Below are 18,758 nucleotides of genomic sequence, written 5' to 3' on the forward strand. Positions count from 1 at the left end.
GTTCCTGTGTTTAGTTTCCGTATGATGTGGTCCTGTGTTAGTTACCGTATGATGTGTTCCTGTGTGTGTTACCGTATGATGTGTTCCTGTGTTAGTTACCGTATGATGTGTTCCTGTGTTAGTTACCGTATGATGTGTTCCTGTGTTAGTTACCGTATGAATGTGTTCCTGTGTTAGTTACCGTATGATGTGTTCCTGTGTTAGTTACCGTATGATGTGTTCCTGTGTTAGTTACCGTATGATGTGTTCCTGTGTTAGTTACCGTATGATGTGTTCCTGTGTTAGTTACCGTATGATGTGTTCCTGTGTTAGTTACCGTATGATGTGTTCCTGTGTTAGTTACCGTATGATGTGTTCCTGTGTTAGTTACCGTATGATGTGTTCCTGTGTTAGTTACCGTATGATGTGTTCCTGTGTTAGTTACCGTATGATGTGTTCCTGTGTGTGTTACCGTATGATGTGTTCCTGTGTTAGTTACCGTATGATGTGTTCCTGTGTGTGTTACCGTATGATGTGTTCCTGTGTTAGTTACCGTATGATGTGTTCCTGTGTTAGTTACCGTATGATGTGTTCCTGTGTTAGTTACCGTATGATGTGTTCCTGTGTTAGTTACCGTATGATGTGGTCCTGTGTGTGTTACCGTATGATGTGTTCCTGTGTTAGTTACCGTATGATGTGTTCCTGTGTTAGTTACCGTATGATGTGGTCCTGTGTTAGTTACCGTATGATGTGTTCCTGTGTTAGTTACCGTATGATGTGGTCCTGTGTTAGTTACCGTATGATGTGTTCCTGTGTTAGTTACCATATAATGTGTTCCTTTGTTAGTTACCGTATGATGTGGTCCTGTGTGTGTTACTGTGAATTGGCTGGTGAACCCTCTTCTTTCTTTTTTTCTACAATTAAACATTATCTACTAATTTTGCAAACTCAGTTTCCTCTCTCTTATTTCCCTCCCGGTTATTTTTATATTTTGTTACTTCCCTTTGTACCCCTAGTTTATTTGGGAACGTAACATATGTGTTCTTGTGTTATTATGGTTACTGTATGATGTGGTGCAGCGTGACATTGTAAAGGACTTGATGGCCGTTGTTCCAGGCGTACAGTGCTCTGTCTCGCGGGTTGTAGTCCAGCATGGACAGATGACTGTATTTGTTTGTCAGAGGAATGTCGATGTACTCGTAGGTGGAGGAGTTGGTGGAGTAGGCGTAGTACACTTTGGTTCCTCCTGAATACCCGTTAGTGACGTACAGCATCCCGCAGATCATGAAGGCCTCCCCGGCGCTGCGTTTAGGATGGTTGGTGGTCCAGCTGCGGACGATCTGCAGAGTGTTTGGGTTCAACTGGCTGAGGACGATGTTTCCGGCGTTCTGGTTAGTGGCGTAGACGGCCCAGAGCCCCCCTTCGTCCACCATGAGGTCGATGTCAGAGTGCCCCCCCCAGGCGTAATGGTACATGTTGTTGTAGCCGGCAAAGTCAAGCTGCCGGGAGCGGCTGATGAGCGACGTGCTGAAGTCAAACTTGATGATGGTGTGACTCTGGAACTTGTTGAAGTAGATGGAGCCATTGTACACCACCTGGCCGGTCCCTGACCACGGGTGAGGCAGGCGGTGCGACGTGAAGTTATCCGTCGTCATGAAGTCGTACATTGAGGGGTACTCCCGGACGAAGCGGTTGTTGTGATAACCGTCCATGTACCACACCTACGGAAGAAACCATACCCGAGAAAGGTGTTATGTCTTAATATTTAATATATTATGATTTCATGTTTTATATATTATGATCTAATATTATTATTATTATATATGATATGATATAATATGCATATCCACTATGGGAAAACAGTACTTTAGTCTGTCTACACAACAAACCACAATTTAATTCCAAGCAGCAGATAGTCCTAAACCATTGCATCCTACATTTCCCACAATGCACCTGAATGGTGTATTTCATTAAAGTAGACCCAAATACCAACAGATTAACTCTCCTATCAGTGTTCTGCAACCGTCCAGCATGTGGATGTACTCGCACCTGAGGCTTGTACTACGAATCAGGATGTTCTCTTAGCGGCTAACATCAGGGAAAACTCGGGTTTTCTGGTCCTACGACGCTGGTTCTCTTTTTAGCGGGCTAGATCTCCATGGTAACTTATGCTGTGCGGCTAACCTGGTCCCGGAGCAGGTTAGGTTGCAGGCTAAGAGCTCAACTCAGTGAAAGCACCGCCTGCTGACCGTTCAGAGCTCAGTGTGTGGAGTTTAAAGTGATCAAGTCATATTACAGGAGAAAGGAAATACAGAAAAGCTTTTTATTTTATCCTCTCTGACATACCCTGTACTGGGTGTCCTGTCGGAGTGAGTGACGTCAGGGAACCAGCTGTGCGCCTCTCTCCTGCCTCTCGGCACGCGGAGAGCGGCCCTTTTCCCCTCGTATTAGAGGGATGTTCCCTTTACTCTGACACACTTCGTACGGAGTGCCTGGTCAGAGTGACTCTACGAATAGCTGAAGAAAAGTTATATTGTATGGGAGCAGATTACCGGGCCACCTTCCTATTTATACCGGAAGGAGGCCCGAGGGTGGGGCCCACCTAGCGGGTGGGCGTGGACTACAAGTGTTTCAGTGCTGCACGGGGGCGCAGAGGGATAACCCAATAGCGATAGCCTTAGAGGGCTGCGCCATTACTCATAGAATCTGGGTTACAGTAGGTAACCTCAGTTGTTGTTGTTGTTGTCGTGACATTGTGTTGTTGACGTTATGCTGTTGTTGTCATGACATTGTGTTGTTGACGTTATATTGTTTTTTTCGTGATGTTGTGTTGTTGTTGTTGTGTTGTTGTTTTTGTGACATTGTGTTGTAGATGGGACTCACTCTGTTGTCTCCAGCTGCAGCCAGCGGGTCAGTCATCCACGATCCGAACCTGGATCCAGACGTCTTGATTGTGACCGGCTCAGAAATTCCTGTCAGCTTCCCGCAGGCTGAAAAGCAACAGGACGGCATGAACAGCTGCAAACACTGATGTGTTCCCGTAAGCAATGCGTTTATTAGAACTGTATGGTGCACTAATGATTTGCTAAAACCGAGATGATTATGATGAAAAAGTAATGACTCAAAAACACTGGAGAAGACTCCTGAGAGATCACTGTTACTGAATACAGGATGTTGAGAGTCAGGCAGGAGAGCAGGGATGACCTGCGAAGGGTCCTGTGTCCGACTGGACCGCTGCGGTTCGGACTGCCCAGTTTAGACTCATCCAGGTGAGCTACCCAGAAGAAGGGTTTTGGTCTGTTGGTTGTATTGTGTTTGCTCACCCAGCCTCTGCATGCAGGCCCTCAGCCGCTCTTCCAGGTCCAGGACTCGGCTGTGGACTTCCTGGTAGTCAACACCTCCCAGCTGCTCTTGCAGCGATCCCAGCAGCTCCGTCACGTTCGCCGCCTCCTCCTTAAACTGTCGCACCAGCAGAGCGTCCGCCTTGTAGGCCTCCAGGACCGGGATGAGGGGACGTAACTCCTCCATCTTAGCTTTGATGGACTGATGGACAAACAGGAGATCAATAACCGTTGGTTAACTCTCCATTAGTTGTAAATGTTCCCATAGTGCACTGCAACAAAAAGGTTTGGGTTATAGCATAGCATAACATAGCATAGCATAGCTGGAGCGGTATGTTAGCAGAGCCACAGCGTCAACACGTACATTAATGAAGGACAAATACAACAATCCATCACTTCAGTTAGTTCCATGCAATTAAAGAAATGTGTTAGGCACTTGTGCATATTTCACATTTTATTGTTTTCATAAAGCTCATGATGCGGTGCATGCTGGGATCTTTTAGGGTACCATTAAACTTCTTCTGATTTTTCTAATCTAAGGTCCCCTGTGATCTAATGGACCAATGAGCATGTGTTTGGGTTAATAACTAATTGACAGGGATATTAGTGAAATTACAAGAAGAAAGTGCTCTTTTACATTAACACACCTCAAAGGTTTACGATTATTGGTAAAATGTAAACCTGGTGGCTCTGGGGTTTTGGGTTAGGGCACCTGGTACTGTATGGCTCTGGGGTTTTGGGTTAGGGCACCTGGTACTGTATGGCTCTGGGGTTTTGGGTTAGGGCACCTGGTACTGTATGGCTCTGGGGTTTTGGGTTAGGGCACCTGGTACTGTATGGCTCTGGGGTTTTGGGTTAGGGCACCTGGTACTGTATGGCTCTGGGGTTTTGGGTTAGGGCACCTGGTACTGTATGGCTCTGGGGTTTTGGGTTAGGGCACCTGGTACTGTATGGCTCTGGGGTTTTGGGTTAGGGCACCTGGAACTGTATGGCTCTGGGGTTTTGGGTTAAGGCACCTGGAACTGTATGGCTCTGGGGTTTTGGGTTAGGGCAGTGTATCCATAGCTCTCTCCATGTTGCTCTCAAAGTGCACCAGATTGATGCTTTTACCTTCAATATTTAAAAAAAAATCTTCCCGGGGAAGCATGCCCCTGGACCCCACTAGAAAATCTGAGGTCGCATGGTGTGTGTGTGTGTGTGTGTGTGTGTGTGTGTGTGTGTGTGTGTGTGTGTGTGGTGTGTGTGTGTGTGTGTGTGTGTGTGTGTGTGTGTGTGTGTGTGTGTGTGTGTGTGTGTGTGTGTGTGTGTGTGTGTGTGTGTGTGTGTGTGTGTGTGTGTGTGTGTGTGTGTGTGTGTGTGTGTGGCAGTAGAAAATTCCACTGTAGCTCCCGGTACATTATTGGGAAACCCTACATGTTTGAACAGCCTCTATGAAACGTCAAGCTACCCCACAGCACCCCCAAATGAAATCTCTGGCGCCACCACTGAGCCTGTGACCCCGTTCTGAAGAACTGTGCAGTGCAACACAGGATCATTGCAGACACTCATGCTAAGACACACTTTTATTATAGTATTATAACTTACAGTTCTAGCAAAGGGATTGCACAATTGTATTATGTATTCATTTTTTTGAGCACACAGACGTATGGAGCATTGTTTTATTATCACTGTTCTAGCAAAGTGATTTTTTGATTATTTTTTTTTAGGTTTTGGGTTAGGGTACCTGGTACTGTTTGGCCCAGTTGCTCTCATGTCCGTCCTCCACCTGTTGGAATTTGGTTTCCAGACCCTTCAGCTGAACCTCCATTTTCTCCACAAACTGCAGATCTCTCTGAGTCCGCCGGTCCAGAACCTCAATGGACTGACTCATATTCTGAACCTGGAACACAACACATACTATATTACTAATTATACTACTACTACTACTACTACTACTACTATTACTTCTACTAACACTACTACCAATACTCCTCTTGCTGGTACTACTAACGTAGGGATGACACCAACCAGTGGCGGATATTGATATGGGTGACATAGGCGGTTGCCCAGGGTGGCATTTTGACTGGGGGACAAGCACAATGAAAAGTATTTTTTTATCGCCAATTTGCACGTAATTTTATATTGTGTATTGTTGTTGTGATTGTGGTTCGAAGGGGGCGCGGCCGATAGCAGGCAGAAGAAGAAGAAGAAGAAGAAGAAGAAGAAGAAGAAGAAGAAGAAGAAGAAGAAGAAGAAGAAGAAGAAGAAGACACTCAAAAGATAAAGGTATGTTTGCACCTGTAACATCTCATTTATTTAGTTGCACTATACGGTATTAACTATATCATTAAATGATGCCGGTAACCTTAACTCCATTGCTGCTTGTTTGCTGCCTGTGTTTTGTCGTAGTATGATAAGTAATATTTGTAGTAGTATTATAAGTAATATTTGTAGTATTATCATTAGTAATTTCAGCAGTAGTTTTATCATTAGTATTATAAGCAGTGGGAGTAAGTCATACATGTGCAAGTCATGAGCAAGTCTCAAGTCTTAACCAAGGGGCAAACTCTGGGGAATAGCCGGGACGCCAATACGGAAGTGCCACACACTGCAGTTCATATATTGGCCGATAGGCGATGGCTACAGAAAGGAGCAATTTCCATAGACCCCCATGTTAAAATGCCCAATTTTACAGCAGAAAAAAACATGTTTCTACCCCTGGCTCCATACATTTTATTATCGATATAGTTAGATTCCACCTTCATGATTATGGATCTGTGAGTGAATTGTTTTCTAACACGACCCTTTTATTTTTATTAGGTCTTAAAGTGTTTGCATAAATTAGGACGTGGTCACATTGAGTGACGGCTCTGTCAAGTGCCTGCCGCTGTTAGCTTCTCGTCTCTCTGCTAGCTGCTCCGTGAAGCTACAGGGACTCTGCCTGCTCAGCTCATCCAGGAAACACAACTTGTAGCCGGCCGTGGTTGTTTGTTCTTCATGCTTATATATCGGACTATTGTGACTCGCTCTGCATTTAAAACAGACGGTGCATGAATGCGGTAAGTACAATTCGAGTGCTTTATTTATGTGTTAATGATTTTAATCAGCTACGTAATGAATGGTAAGGCGTGGGTTAGCATGTAGTGAGTGGTAGCTACATCGGTGCTAACGATGCTAATCGTAGCCTCCAAGTTAAAATAATAGACTGTGTATATATAAAGGTTAAAACGAAATAGACTTTAAGTGGGATAATACTGTTGAACAAACGGCTTCTGTTTGAGGTTGATAAAATAAGGTCATCCTTGTAACGTAGAGAGATATTTTATTAGCCTATGTAGGTAGGAACTGTATGCATCGCTAAGGTTAATTTAAATTGGCTATGCTCAAGTATGTAGACAAGCTAACGTCGAAGTAGTGTATGTGAAATCAACCTCACAATAAGATGTGTGTATATTACAATTATTAATGTCATATTTCAAGATGATTACTTAGATATTACAATATGGTTGGTTGAGCTAGAGTATTATTGAGCTTACACGTTAACGTCACAGTCATCTGAAGAACGAACCCAAACCTTGTTGTTTTTATTAATTACATTACCAAATGGGTATCAAATAAACAGTAAGCATTGGTAACATAACTTCCAAAGTTACAGTAAAATAAAAAGGACCCTGACTCGGAAAATACACAATCCAACATGTCCAACAGAAGAGAATCAGTTATATTGTTTGTACCAATGGTACTTTACATATATATCTGTTTGTTTAAGGTGTCCAGGTGATGCAGACATGCTGGACCAGAGAGTGAGAGACAGAACTGGACTCCTCACAGCAGTGAACTCCAGCACAGGTACAAAGACTCTTTTTTTCTTACTGTACAAAGAATCAAGAAAGATATTGGTTTAAATAAATGAAGTATTGACTTGAATACACTGATATACGTTCCATTAAACAATACTAAATACTAGATCACCTACACATCAGTTAAGTTGAGGGGTTTTTCCATGCAAAAAGTTACATTTAGATATTTAGCAATATGACTGTCAGCTTTCTAATTTAATGTATTGAAGGCAAAGATATTTAACACATAGTGAGAACTGCTACTATTTATCTCTCAATATTGTCTGTAAAAAATGGTAAAAGTTATTCTTTCAGTGAGACAACAGAGCAAGCTTCTACAGTTGCACTACGTTTGTAACAGTGAAATATTATTTTGATAATAACATATATTTCAATGTTGATGAGCTTCATACTGTTCATTCATAATCTGATTGTCTTTGTAGCTCACTGTTGAAATAAAAAAAAAACATTACAATTACAAAATAATGATATCTCCAGCCCCTAAACACACAAACACACTGCTTTCATAAATAACACACTTGTTCTGCAATAATATGTTTTATGTTTCCTGTCATTTTTGTTAGGAAAGGACATACCTGAATGACACAACATTTTCTCCTTCTCTGAGGGTCAAGAAGAACTTCCAAGAGGAACATTAAAAGCTGATGCTATGATATTTTAAGACCAGTACAGGACATTCACTAAGAAACTACTTTTATTGTAAAAACACAGTCAGCTGATCGAATGCAGCTATTTCCACATCTACACTCCATCCGCTGATTATTTCTATTTGCCTCACTTTATGAGCTTCACATCGCTTGTGCCTTGTACCGCAGAGTTTGCAACGTCACAAATAAATGGGGCCAATCTTCAGTCAGATGTGAATGTGTAATCTAACATTTTCAGTAAGAATAAAGGACGAAAGGATACAAATACAAATTCAATTTATTGAAATGTGAACCAAAACTTCATCAAATGTTTTAAATAAAAAGCACAGATGGACAGAAGGTGTAAACCTATTAAATGTATAAGTAAACACATTTAGTCAAATAAAGTGACAGACTAGGCCTGTGCAGTTGGTATCAGCTGTGCCCAGCATGGGCTCCTCCATCAGGCCTGGTCCTCCTCGCTGAAGAAAGACCCTCAGTCCTCTCCAAACCAACAGACTGGACGTCCATCACACGGAGGTTTCTCCCTGAAGTCTATGCAGTCCTCTGGACACCACGCTGTCTCAATCCGTCCATCACACGGAGGTTTCTCCCTGAAGTCTCTGCAGCCCTCTGGACACCACGCTGTCTCAATCCGTCCATCACACGGAGGTTTCTCCCTGAAGTCTCTGCAGCTCTCTGGACACCACGCTGTCTCAATCCGTCCATCACACGGAGGTTTCTCCCTGAAGTCTCTGCAGCTCTCTGGACACCACGCTGTCTCAATCCGTCCACACTGAATATGAGAGGGGGGAAATGAAAATAATAAATGCTTTAGACAATAAGAAACATAAAGTTGACTGTTGAGTTGCTCAGTTTTTTTAGATTGTCAATACTATTACTGTATAACTAATATCTCAGGTTAAGAGGCACCTTCAAATAAAGATGGCTCTTTAAATACATGTTGTCTTTTGAGTTGTTTGTCTAAAGTCAAGGATCTAGAACTGGTACTTAGTTTTAATGATACAGTCTGGTTATTATGCTGTTTGGAGGAGGCCTCACAGGTAAGAGCACTAACTAGCTACCATCACATGTACCTTAGCTTGACTTAAATGTATTAAACGTATAGTTAAGTGATATCAAAATACAAATAACTAATGTCATGCAAACATATTAATATGTGTTTGATTCCAGTGTTGAATTTAGCCCAATTGCATACAAACGTGAAGGGATTTTAAGATTCTGAAGTATTATGCTAAAAACTCAATAACTTAGATTATTATTTATAGTTTTGCTGAATAGTTTCATGGCCGCTTACCTTAGAAACGTAAAATGCGACGGCAGTGTGCAGATGGGGAGCATGTTAGCTTAGCTTGGTAGCTTCAGCTAGCTCTGGAACTTCCAGCTCGGTGGCAGCAGGTCCCGCCTCGGCTCCGCCTCTTTGCCCTTATTTGGAGTAGGCTGGAGTAGGCGGGAGTTGAACTCTGACGTCACTGTCGAGCCGTTAGTGGCCGACTCCGCCTACTAAGGGCTTCTCTGCAACTCTGCAGAATCCTATGGGTGACGTCACGGACCCTACGTCCATTTATATATACAGTCTATGGTCTTAACCTACAAGTCACAAGCAAGTCCCAAGTCACTGTGGTGAGAGTCAAGCAAGTCAAGTCATTGCTCAGGTAAAGCAAGTCACAAGTCAAGTCACACAAATATTGTATATCAACATGTGAAGCCTCCTGCCCTGGCTCCCCTTCAGCAGGGTCACAGCATGTCTCCTGTCTAAGGTGCTCCCATATGACACTGTCTCACTGTTTTCCTAACTGTGTCTGTGCACAAAGAAATATTGCATCAAAGTGTGTGTGTGTGTGTGTGTGTGTGTGTGTGTGTGTGTGTGTGTGTGTGTGTGTGTGTGTGTGTGTGTGTGTGTGTGTGTGTGTGTGTGTGTGTGTGTGTGTGTGTGTGTGTGTGTGTGTGTGTGTAGTGCAACATTAAGATTAAACGAATGTATTTCATTTGGGAACATATACATATGGAATTGGCCAGATGTGTGTAAATTACTGTTCATTTGAAAACAAATGCTGTTGTCGGACACACACAAACACACCGAACACACACACACACAGAGCAGAGCAGAGCTGAGCAGAGCACACACACACAAACATCATGCGCCTTAGTGACCGGACATCTCTTTCATAAAACAAGTAATAGGGGGATTAATCGGGTAGTACAATGTGTGTGGAGGAGTGTGTGTGTGTGTGGTGAAAAAGTAGCAGTTCATATATTTATTGCTCTTTAGGGGCTCCCTACAATACCAAAACAAATGCAAATATTTAATCTTAAAAAGTAAAATCCTTTCGAGTCATCTGTCTCAAGTCAAGTCTCAAGTCATGAATACCAAGTCAAAGTCAAGTCAAGTCTTTTATCAATGTTAGTCTAGCAAGTCTCAAGTCCAAAAATATGCGACTTTCATTTCATTTCATTTCATTTCATTTCATTTTTATTTGTCCCGCTCATGGTACGCAAAACCAAATGTACAATAATTGCCACAAAACATGACTCTACCATTGAGCAAAAAGGAGCAGGGAGAAGATTAAAATCTTATGTGACCTGCCCCTTTCTAAAAAAACAAATAAATACAAATAGATGGTCTACCCTTCATAATAATAATTTAGAATTTTTTTCACAGCCAAACATAACAGTATCTTAGGATACTTAGAGAAACACACACACAAAAACTTATTTCCCACTTGAAGGTTAACGGAAAGAAACAAAACAACACCAAAACATCACATGTATAAGGAAAAAAAGACTTGAGTCTGACTCGAGTCAATTCATGTGACTTTATGGTTAATTTCACTTATTGTAAGTCGCTTTGGATGGAAGCCTCAGCTAAGTGCGATGTAATGTAATACCTTGTCCAGCAGGAGGCGCAGCTGCTTGGTCCGGGCGTCCCGGGAGCAGACGGTGTTCTGGGGAGCGACCACAGTACACACACATCGGCCATCAGGGTCCTGAGCTGAGCTGTACACTTGCCAGCCCTCCTCCGGGGCTGAGGGTCCCACCTGTTAATCAGAGGGCATTGATTCACTGCAGAGCTAACATCAAAGTGGAATTAATTCATCAACAAAACACAAGGACAAGCTGGATTTGAAGGAAGAGTCGTTGGAGAGCTTTGACATTCTGAATGCAAACAGATATTCACACACAATCTTAAATTATGAGATGGACGAAGAAAGCGATTATGTAATACATGTGTTTCATAGGTGTCCAATTCCAAGGATGTGTTAAATGTATGTTAAATATGACATATGTTCTATCTTCCTTTTTCAGTCCAACACTGAGTACCACAAATCAGATTAAACAAGCAATATGTAACCCTAACCCTTAGGGGTGTAACGGTTCACAGAAGTCACGGTTCGGTTCGTACCTCGGTTTGGGGGTCACGGTTCGGTACAACAAGAAAAAGCAAAAAAAAGTCCCAAATGCATAATTCCAGGTTTGTTGTTATTTATCTTTGAACAGTAGTGCAAGTTTCAGTCTCAAAATATTGAACTCTGACATTTTGAATAATTAACTGTATTAAACAGTTAAAAACAAACCATAAACAGTACCACAAACAGATGGCCATATTATCTATAATGGCTGATGTCAAACTAAAAGGTTTCATCAAGCTGTAAAACTAAAAAGAATGTCTTACATCATAAATAATAAGAAAGTGTTTCAAGAGCGCAAAGTCGTTGAAAAACATATACCATAAGCTCGTTATTTATTTTTGGTGTCTCGGCTCTCATGTCTATTGGCTTCTTAAAAACAGCGGGGATCAGCTGTTGAACTGCTGTTATCTTTTTGCCGGGCTCCGGTGATTGGCAAATCTGGGTGATGCCTTCTGATATGATTTAGCATGTTTGGAGTGTGTTTCCATTAGCATACCACACCGCTATCGAACAACGCCGACACACCGTCCTCGTCGGATCCACCACTCGCACACTTCATCATTATTGTAGTCCACAGTAGTGTTGCACGGTGTACCGATACTTGAAAGGTACCGCGATACCCTGCCGTTAAAAACGGTACGATTCCTCCGTTTCATTAGTATCGGTACTTTAAGAATGACGGGGAAAAGTACTCCTGTGAAAAAGCGCCGTTTTAATAAGAGCCGTGTGTGTTCAGCGCTCTGCTTCCACTCCCTGCACTGCAGCTGTGCCTGCAGTCCCGCTCCTCTCAAGCACGTTCTAAGTCCCTCCCCTCTCTCTCGTGCATGCGGCCACGCGCTAGCTGCCAGAGCATGTGAGAAAACAAGAAGCATGGCCGCTGCGCCTCGGCTTGTTGACAAAAAAGACGCCAGAAGTCTGTGAACGGGCCGTTCAGGTGTTCAGAGCAGAGCTCCCTGTCGGAGCGGCAGAGGGTGATGTGCACTGAAAAGTTTTTCTGTCGCAATATTATCGTTGAGCAAATGTAACTAGCAAACTAGCATCACTATCTGCTAACGTTAGCTTTAGCCTTCGTTTTCTAATAGTTTTTTTCATAGGCTATAAACGGAGGTGGTATAAGTATATATCTTGTAATTGAGTAAAAGTAGAAGTACCCAGGTCTTGTACTTGAGTTAAAGTAGAAGTACCAGAATGTAGGAACAATCCTGCAATCAAAATGTTCCTCAAATAAAAGTACAAAAGTATTATCATCAAAATATAGTTAAAGTAGCGACAGTAAAAGTAGAAGTACTCAGGTCTTGTACTAGAAGCACCAGAGTGTAGGAATACTCTGTTACAGTAAAAGTACTGCATTCAAAATGTTCCTCAAGTAAAAGTATTAAAGTAGCGACAGTAAAAGTAGTCATTGTGCAGATTGGTCCATTTCAGAATAATATATATGATATGTTTTATAATGATTGATCATGAAAGTGTTCTCAAAGCTGGTGAAGGTGCAACTCGTTTGAAGTACTTTGTATTCTGCAGGGTAGCTGGTGGATTTACTCCAGGTGGAACTAAAGTCTGATTCAACACTTGGTTAGATTTCACATCATTCATCCACATCTGTGAAGTAACTAAAGGGATTAATACATGCAGTGGAGTACAAGTACACCATGTACCTCTGAACTGTAGTGGATTAGAAGTACAACGTAGCAAAAGAAACATTGAAATACTTAAATAAAGTACAAGTATCTCAAAATTGTACCCAAGTAGTACTTGAGTTTATGAACTTAGTTACTTTACACCAGTGGCTATAAAGATAGAAAGACTCAGCCTTGCACAGAGGCATGAAAATACATTTTCAAAATGCTCAACAGTGCTGCCAAAATGTTAAACTCACTGCTACACAATTAAAATAAATGCTTTTATATATATTTATATTAGATGTGACTCTTTGGCGTTTCTGTTCTTAGTAACTGCTGCTTTAGTTGTTCTGACTGCTAAAATCATCTGTTATTCCTAATTTTAAAGCCGATATTCCGTGTTTCCCTTTTTTTAAGAAAAGTATCGAAAAAGAATCGGAATCGCAATTCTTGACTTGGTATCGGTATCGAAACCAAAATGTTGGTATCGTGACAACACTAGTCCACAGGGAACCCGAAATGTTCCCACAGCTGATTTAAAAGAAGCAGGTGGTTCTAGCTCCTGTGTGTTATCTGAAATCGCCAGACTAACTTTTCCTCTTCTGGGTTAGGGTTAGGGTTTTCCTCTAACCCTTGTATTTAGTTCGTTTTGTTGGTGTGTTTCTTCTTGTTCTTCATTTGTTGTTTAAGGGCGGCTGGCAAACAGCTTTTAGGCGCAATACCGCCCCCTGGATTATAAATAGTGTAGTGGATGCTGCCCTGAAGGACAGACTTTTTTCCCACTCGTAAAAAAAAGGCGTATTCGCCGTGTGACTGCATGTGCCGAACCGTGACGTCCGAACCGTGACGTCCGAACCGTGACGGTACGGGACGAATACGGATACCGTTACACCCCTACTAACCCTATTTAGAGAGTATGGACGTCCATTCTCAGGAGACGTCTGACAGTGGTGTGGTTACCCAAAGTGCCAGAGCCCCAAATGACGGACTGTAAGAAGGTTCCCGCAGGCACACAGGCAGAGATCCAGGGTCATGCACATGGCTTTCTTACCCAGCAATAAGTGTGTGAAAGCTGGGTAAAAGTTACGTGAATACAGGGGGGGGAGAGACCAGCAGCAGGCTGTGACCCAGACAGAGAGCTCCTTCCAGCACCTCGCTCTCCCACCACCCAGAGGACAGGCTGCTTCACAGCACTATGTAACCCAGGAAATAAGCTTGAAACCTGTCCATTTCATCCACATTTGACTCATGAAATGTACGGCAGCAGAGTCACTGCTGTAAGCAGGGTCCCACACTCACAGGCACACAGGCAGAGATCCAGGGTCATGCACATGGCTTTCTTACCCAGGAATGAGTGTGTGAAAGCTGGGTAAAAGTGCTGTGAATACAGGGAGTTGAGAGAGAGCAGCAGCAGGCTGTGACCCAGAGAGCACCTTCCAGCACCTCGCTCTCCCACCACCCAGAGGACAGGCTGCTTCACAGCACTATGGAACCCAGGAAATAAGCTTGAAACCTGTCCATTTCATCCACATTTAAGGCGGGTAGAGTCCCCTGACAACTCCCGTTACATTCCTCCAGAGTCAGAAAAAGTCTAAGTTAACTTTTGGAAGAACCAGGAAAAAGGGGTGAAAATTGATAAATTGTACCCCAAAATAGTGTCTCTTAAGGCGAATATAGTCCCCTGACAACCCCCGTTACATTCCTCCATAGTCAGAAAAAGTCTAAATTAAATGTTGCTCATGTAGCAGATGCATTCCTCCATGATTTCTCCATGATGGAAAATAGCCCGTTTTTTTCTAAGTGCTCTCAAAAACCGGGTTTCCGATTTCGTGCAGATGGTAGCTTGGAAAATATGAATTAATTTTTCGACGGAGGAAGGGAGGTCTCGATTCCCCTCTCCGTTGTAAAATGCAATGGAGGGGTGCAAATGTCTCCGGGGCTTCCGCCGGAAGCGCCGAAGACTTTAGCTTTTTGTAGCCCCTCCTCCGTTGGCACTTAGCCGTTTTTTCGAGAATTTCGAAAATCATGCATACTTCCATAACCTCGCACACCGTGAGACCCCGGTCCCCCGGACTTAAGCACTCCCCAACGGACTAAACCCAGATGTTCACACCCTCCAGAACCTCATGCCCCTGATGACACTTAAAGGTGGTGGATTTTGCGGTGCTTTACTGTCCGCCCACCAGCATCCATATTCGGCCTTATTCACAGCAGCACCATCCACCCTCCTGTGGAGGATGTTCTCATGGCCCTGGTAACACTTAAAGGTAATGGCTTTTGTGGTGCTTTACTGTCCGCACACCAGCATCAATATTCGGCCTTATTCACAGCACCACCTGCCCTGCTGGAGGTTCACACTTTAACTTTTTTTTTTACCCTCCTCTGCCTTACACATCCTCCCACACTTGAGCACTCCTCACTCGGACTAAACCCCTCCATGCACACCCAGACTGCACCCAGAGAACCGTCTGCTTCACCACATTTCACAAGCCAGGGAAGGTGCCTGAATCCTGGGTAAACATTTTGTAATTGTTTAAGTGTTTTTAAATGTGTGAAAACAGTGTTTTGTCAATTTCAAAACTCTCCCGTCATTGCCCGGAGAAATTGGGTCGATGTTGTATTCAATCTGACCGTTAATATTCCAGTGAGACGAAGAACGTACAATGACCGGAGTGATCCCATGTTAATTTTGTCCCAATACCGGAGCATTCCCTAACCCTAACGTATGGACATGTACCCTCAGGTCCCTCCCTACAGGCCGATCATGCAGGCTGCATGGGGCCTCACATTGCACAGGGGGCCTCGCGCAGGGGGCCTCGGCTTATGAGCTCGGCTTGTGCGCAGTTCTCAGCGCAGTACTCAGCCTCTCCCCTTAACTCCTAACAGTCATCATCATGTCAACCACAGCACAGAGAAATACTGATAGAAATGTGTGTGTAGTTGTTGATACATTGCTGACAGAGGGAACTACATTTGAATACAGATTTAAGAAACATCAGTTTTTGAGCATGTCATAAGCATGTTTTGTCTTGACTATATTACAACTATATTACAATAAAATAATATAGTATTTATATTATTGAATTGATTATGATTATTATTATTATTATTATTAGTAGTAGAAGTAGTCTATTTGCATTAATTATATGTTAATCTTTTTGAGGCTAGAATTTGGCAGGAAATGCAGACGCATTCACCTGTAAACGCATACTGAACGACATACATGCACATTTACTTAAAAAAGTAACTGTGTTGATAATAATAATAAACAGGAATTATACCTCCTGTCGGTTGGGGGGGGGGCTCATCTCACAATGTCGCTTGGGACCCCAAGTTGGCCAGGGACGGCCCTGTGTACCCTAACCCTATCGTATGGACTTGTGCCCTAACCCTAACGCTACCTCACCCAAGAAAAGGCTAATTCTCTGGATGCATGTTTCTTCAATAATGGTACCAGCAGACATTATGTTTCTATTACATTAACTACAACATGTTGAGTATTCAACGAGCCACTGGGACGCGCTGTACCGGACATTACATCATCCACTTCCTACACGGGGGGAGGCAGAGGTGCATGTTGGGATTGACAGTGAGGTTAGCAATACGAGGAGTTTGTTTCACGAGAAAAACATATTCAAATAAATGTTCTATTTTCATCAATTGAACATTAATAACTGGACTGAAAACATTTAGAAATATACAAATAATGCATAAATAAAAAACTAAAGACTGTAAATATAGATTGTATTATAATATAGTGTAATGCCACACACAGTAGAGTATAATTATACTATGAATGATATATGAGTATATATACTATGAATGATATAGTATACTTAAGCAATAGCTCACGACAGGCCGTGGTATATGCTCATTATATCACAGCTAAGGGGCGTGGTTCGGCCCGACAACCCCCTTAGCTGTGATATAATGAGCATATATCACGGCCTGAAGTGAGCTATTGCTTTTATAAAACGGTTACCAAGTGTGGCAATATGAAAAAAAAATACACACTCTAATTTAAATAGTTTTTATTAGTAAATAATGATGTTCCAAATAAAATAGTCCCTCCGTTGCCTTCTGCGCGAAACATAGTGCGAGGTGGTTGCTATGCAACAACACTAACAGCTAGCGAACATATTAGACAGAGAGCGTTGATCCATTATTTGGCTATTTATTTACATTCATTTGTATGTTGCACCCACTGAAAACCTGTCCAGCATCAGTAGCATGGCTTACGTGGTTACTTGTTGAGGTTGTTCTAGGCTGTTGCTTGGCGTGGTGTGAATATTGCTCCACTTTCTCCGGTCCCCGAGATTTGGCTTCCAGTAGCTCTGGAGAGAGCTTTCGCACCTGTGGCCACTAACGGTCATACTTTCTCTGCTTTGTTTCAAGACCCGCATCAGAAAGCTTTTGAATGGTGGTACTTTTCCAGTTGGTCTACCTGCTCTTCACGGAGCGCTGCATGTCGTCGTTTAGGTGCTTTTTTTTCTGGAGATAGGCACTGCTCAATCCACTCCTCCATAGTAAGACCCCCCGGAGGTCGAAGTTAATCTTAAATGTTTCCATGTTATGCTTTGTAAGTTTGTTTCGTAACAGAAGAAATGTAAATATATTTATAAAACTGACAAGTCAAATCAAGCAATCTGATTGGCCGATAGTATTTTTGCGGACCTCTTTGATTACAGATTTGAAAACATCGTTGCTTGCTTTAAAAGTAGCTCAATTCATGATGTCAGACCTTGGAAAGTATCTAGATATCCCTGCCCTTATGCCAAAGGAACTGCACACTGAATATGTTTTGCCGTTTGATGTGTATGTCTGGACCGCTGCGTAAAAAGGAGGGTTTCTGCCCCGTTACTGCTCCGCTGCTTTCTTGTTCCAGTTTGCTTTTCAGCCTAACGGTATACTGTTTTTCTCAGACGCGGAGGGATACTGACTTGTTGTGAAAAGTAACTTACAATTCTACCCGTGGTATACGCTCAGTATATCACGGCTAAGAACCAATCAGATTGCTTGATTTGACTTGTCCGTTTTATAAAAGTATATATACTGTGAATTATATGAGTATATATAATATGAATGCAGGGCAGTGCAGCTATACATAGGAAGGTACTCACCACGGTGAGCAGAGATCCGAACAGCAGCAGCACGAACACATTCAGCAGGCTCTCCTCCGACTCCATCCTCCGTCACCTCCACCAGGCTATCTGTACCCAGTCTATATTTACCCAGGCTATCTGTAACCAGGCTATCTGCTAAGCAGTCTATATGTACCCAGTCTGTCTGTACCCAGTCTATCTGTACCCAGTCTGTCTGTACCCAGTCTATCTGTACCCAGGCTATATGCAACCAGTCTATCTGCTAAGCAGGCTATCTGTACCCAGGCTATCTGTAACCAGTCTATCTGCTAAGCAGGCTATCTGTACCCAGGCTATCTGTAACCAGTCTATCTGCTAAGCAGGCTATCTGTACCCAGGCTATCTGTAACCAGTCTATCTGCTAAGCAGGCTATCTGTACCCAGGCTATCTGTAACCAGTCTATCTGCTAAGCAGGCTATCTGTACCCAGGCTATCTGTAACCAGTCTATCTGCTAAGCAGGCTATCTGTACCCAGGCTATATGCAACCAGTCTATCTGCTAAGCAGGCTATCTGTACCCAGGCTATATGCAACCAGTCTATCTGCTAAGCAAGCTATCTGTACCCAGGCTATATGCAACCAGTCTATCTGCTAAGCAGGCTATCTGTACCCAGGCTATATGCAACCAGTCTATCTGCTAAGCAGGCTATCTGTACCCAGGCTATCTGTAACCAGTCTATCTGCTAAGCAGGCTATCTCAAGGCTATCCGCTCACAGTCTGTTGTATATGCTTCTTCCTGCTCTTCCTCCTCCCCCCTCCTGTCTGTCTTTCTTTTCTGGTT

At 42.9% G+C, this 18,758-nt stretch overlaps 1 protein-coding gene across 1 annotated transcript; it reads right to left on the minus strand.

Annotated features, from left to right (window-relative positions):
- Positions 1-353: 353 nt before the first annotated feature.
- Positions 354-18,758, minus strand: LOC117442244 (noelin-like). Its single transcript, XM_034078243.2, has 6 exons — positions 17,956-18,758; positions 10,695-10,844; positions 5,044-5,199; positions 3,303-3,522; positions 2,863-2,969; positions 354-1,700 (listed from the first exon to the last, which is right to left on the minus strand). Exons 1-6 carry the CDS (start codon positions 18,019-18,021, stop codon positions 1,038-1,040), a joined length of 1,362 nt encoding a protein of 453 aa, XP_033934134.1. The 5' UTR covers positions 18,022-18,758; the 3' UTR covers positions 354-1,037.

Source organism: Pseudochaenichthys georgianus, unplaced genomic scaffold (assembly GCF_902827115.2).
Source record: "Pseudochaenichthys georgianus unplaced genomic scaffold, fPseGeo1.2 scaffold_396_arrow_ctg1, whole genome shotgun sequence".
Classification (NCBI taxonomy): domain Eukaryota; kingdom Metazoa; phylum Chordata; class Actinopteri; order Perciformes; family Channichthyidae; genus Pseudochaenichthys; species Pseudochaenichthys georgianus.

What these genes read in the sequence shown, in the direction of transcription:
- LOC117442244 (XM_034078243.2), bottom strand. Translation starts at nt 18,021, where the DNA reads ATGGAGTCGGAGGAGAGCCTGCTGAATGTGTTCGTGCTGCTGCTGTTC. An exon ending in TGCGCCTCCTGCTGGACAAG is followed by an intron (nt 5,200 to 10,694) that starts GTATTACATTAC and finishes GTTGTGTTCCAG; the next exon opens with GTTCAGAATATGAGTCAGTC. An exon ending in CTGCAGCTGGAGACAACAGA is followed by an intron (nt 1,701 to 2,862) that starts GTGAGTCCCATC and finishes TTTCTTCCGTAG; the next exon opens with GTGTGGTACATGGACGGTTA.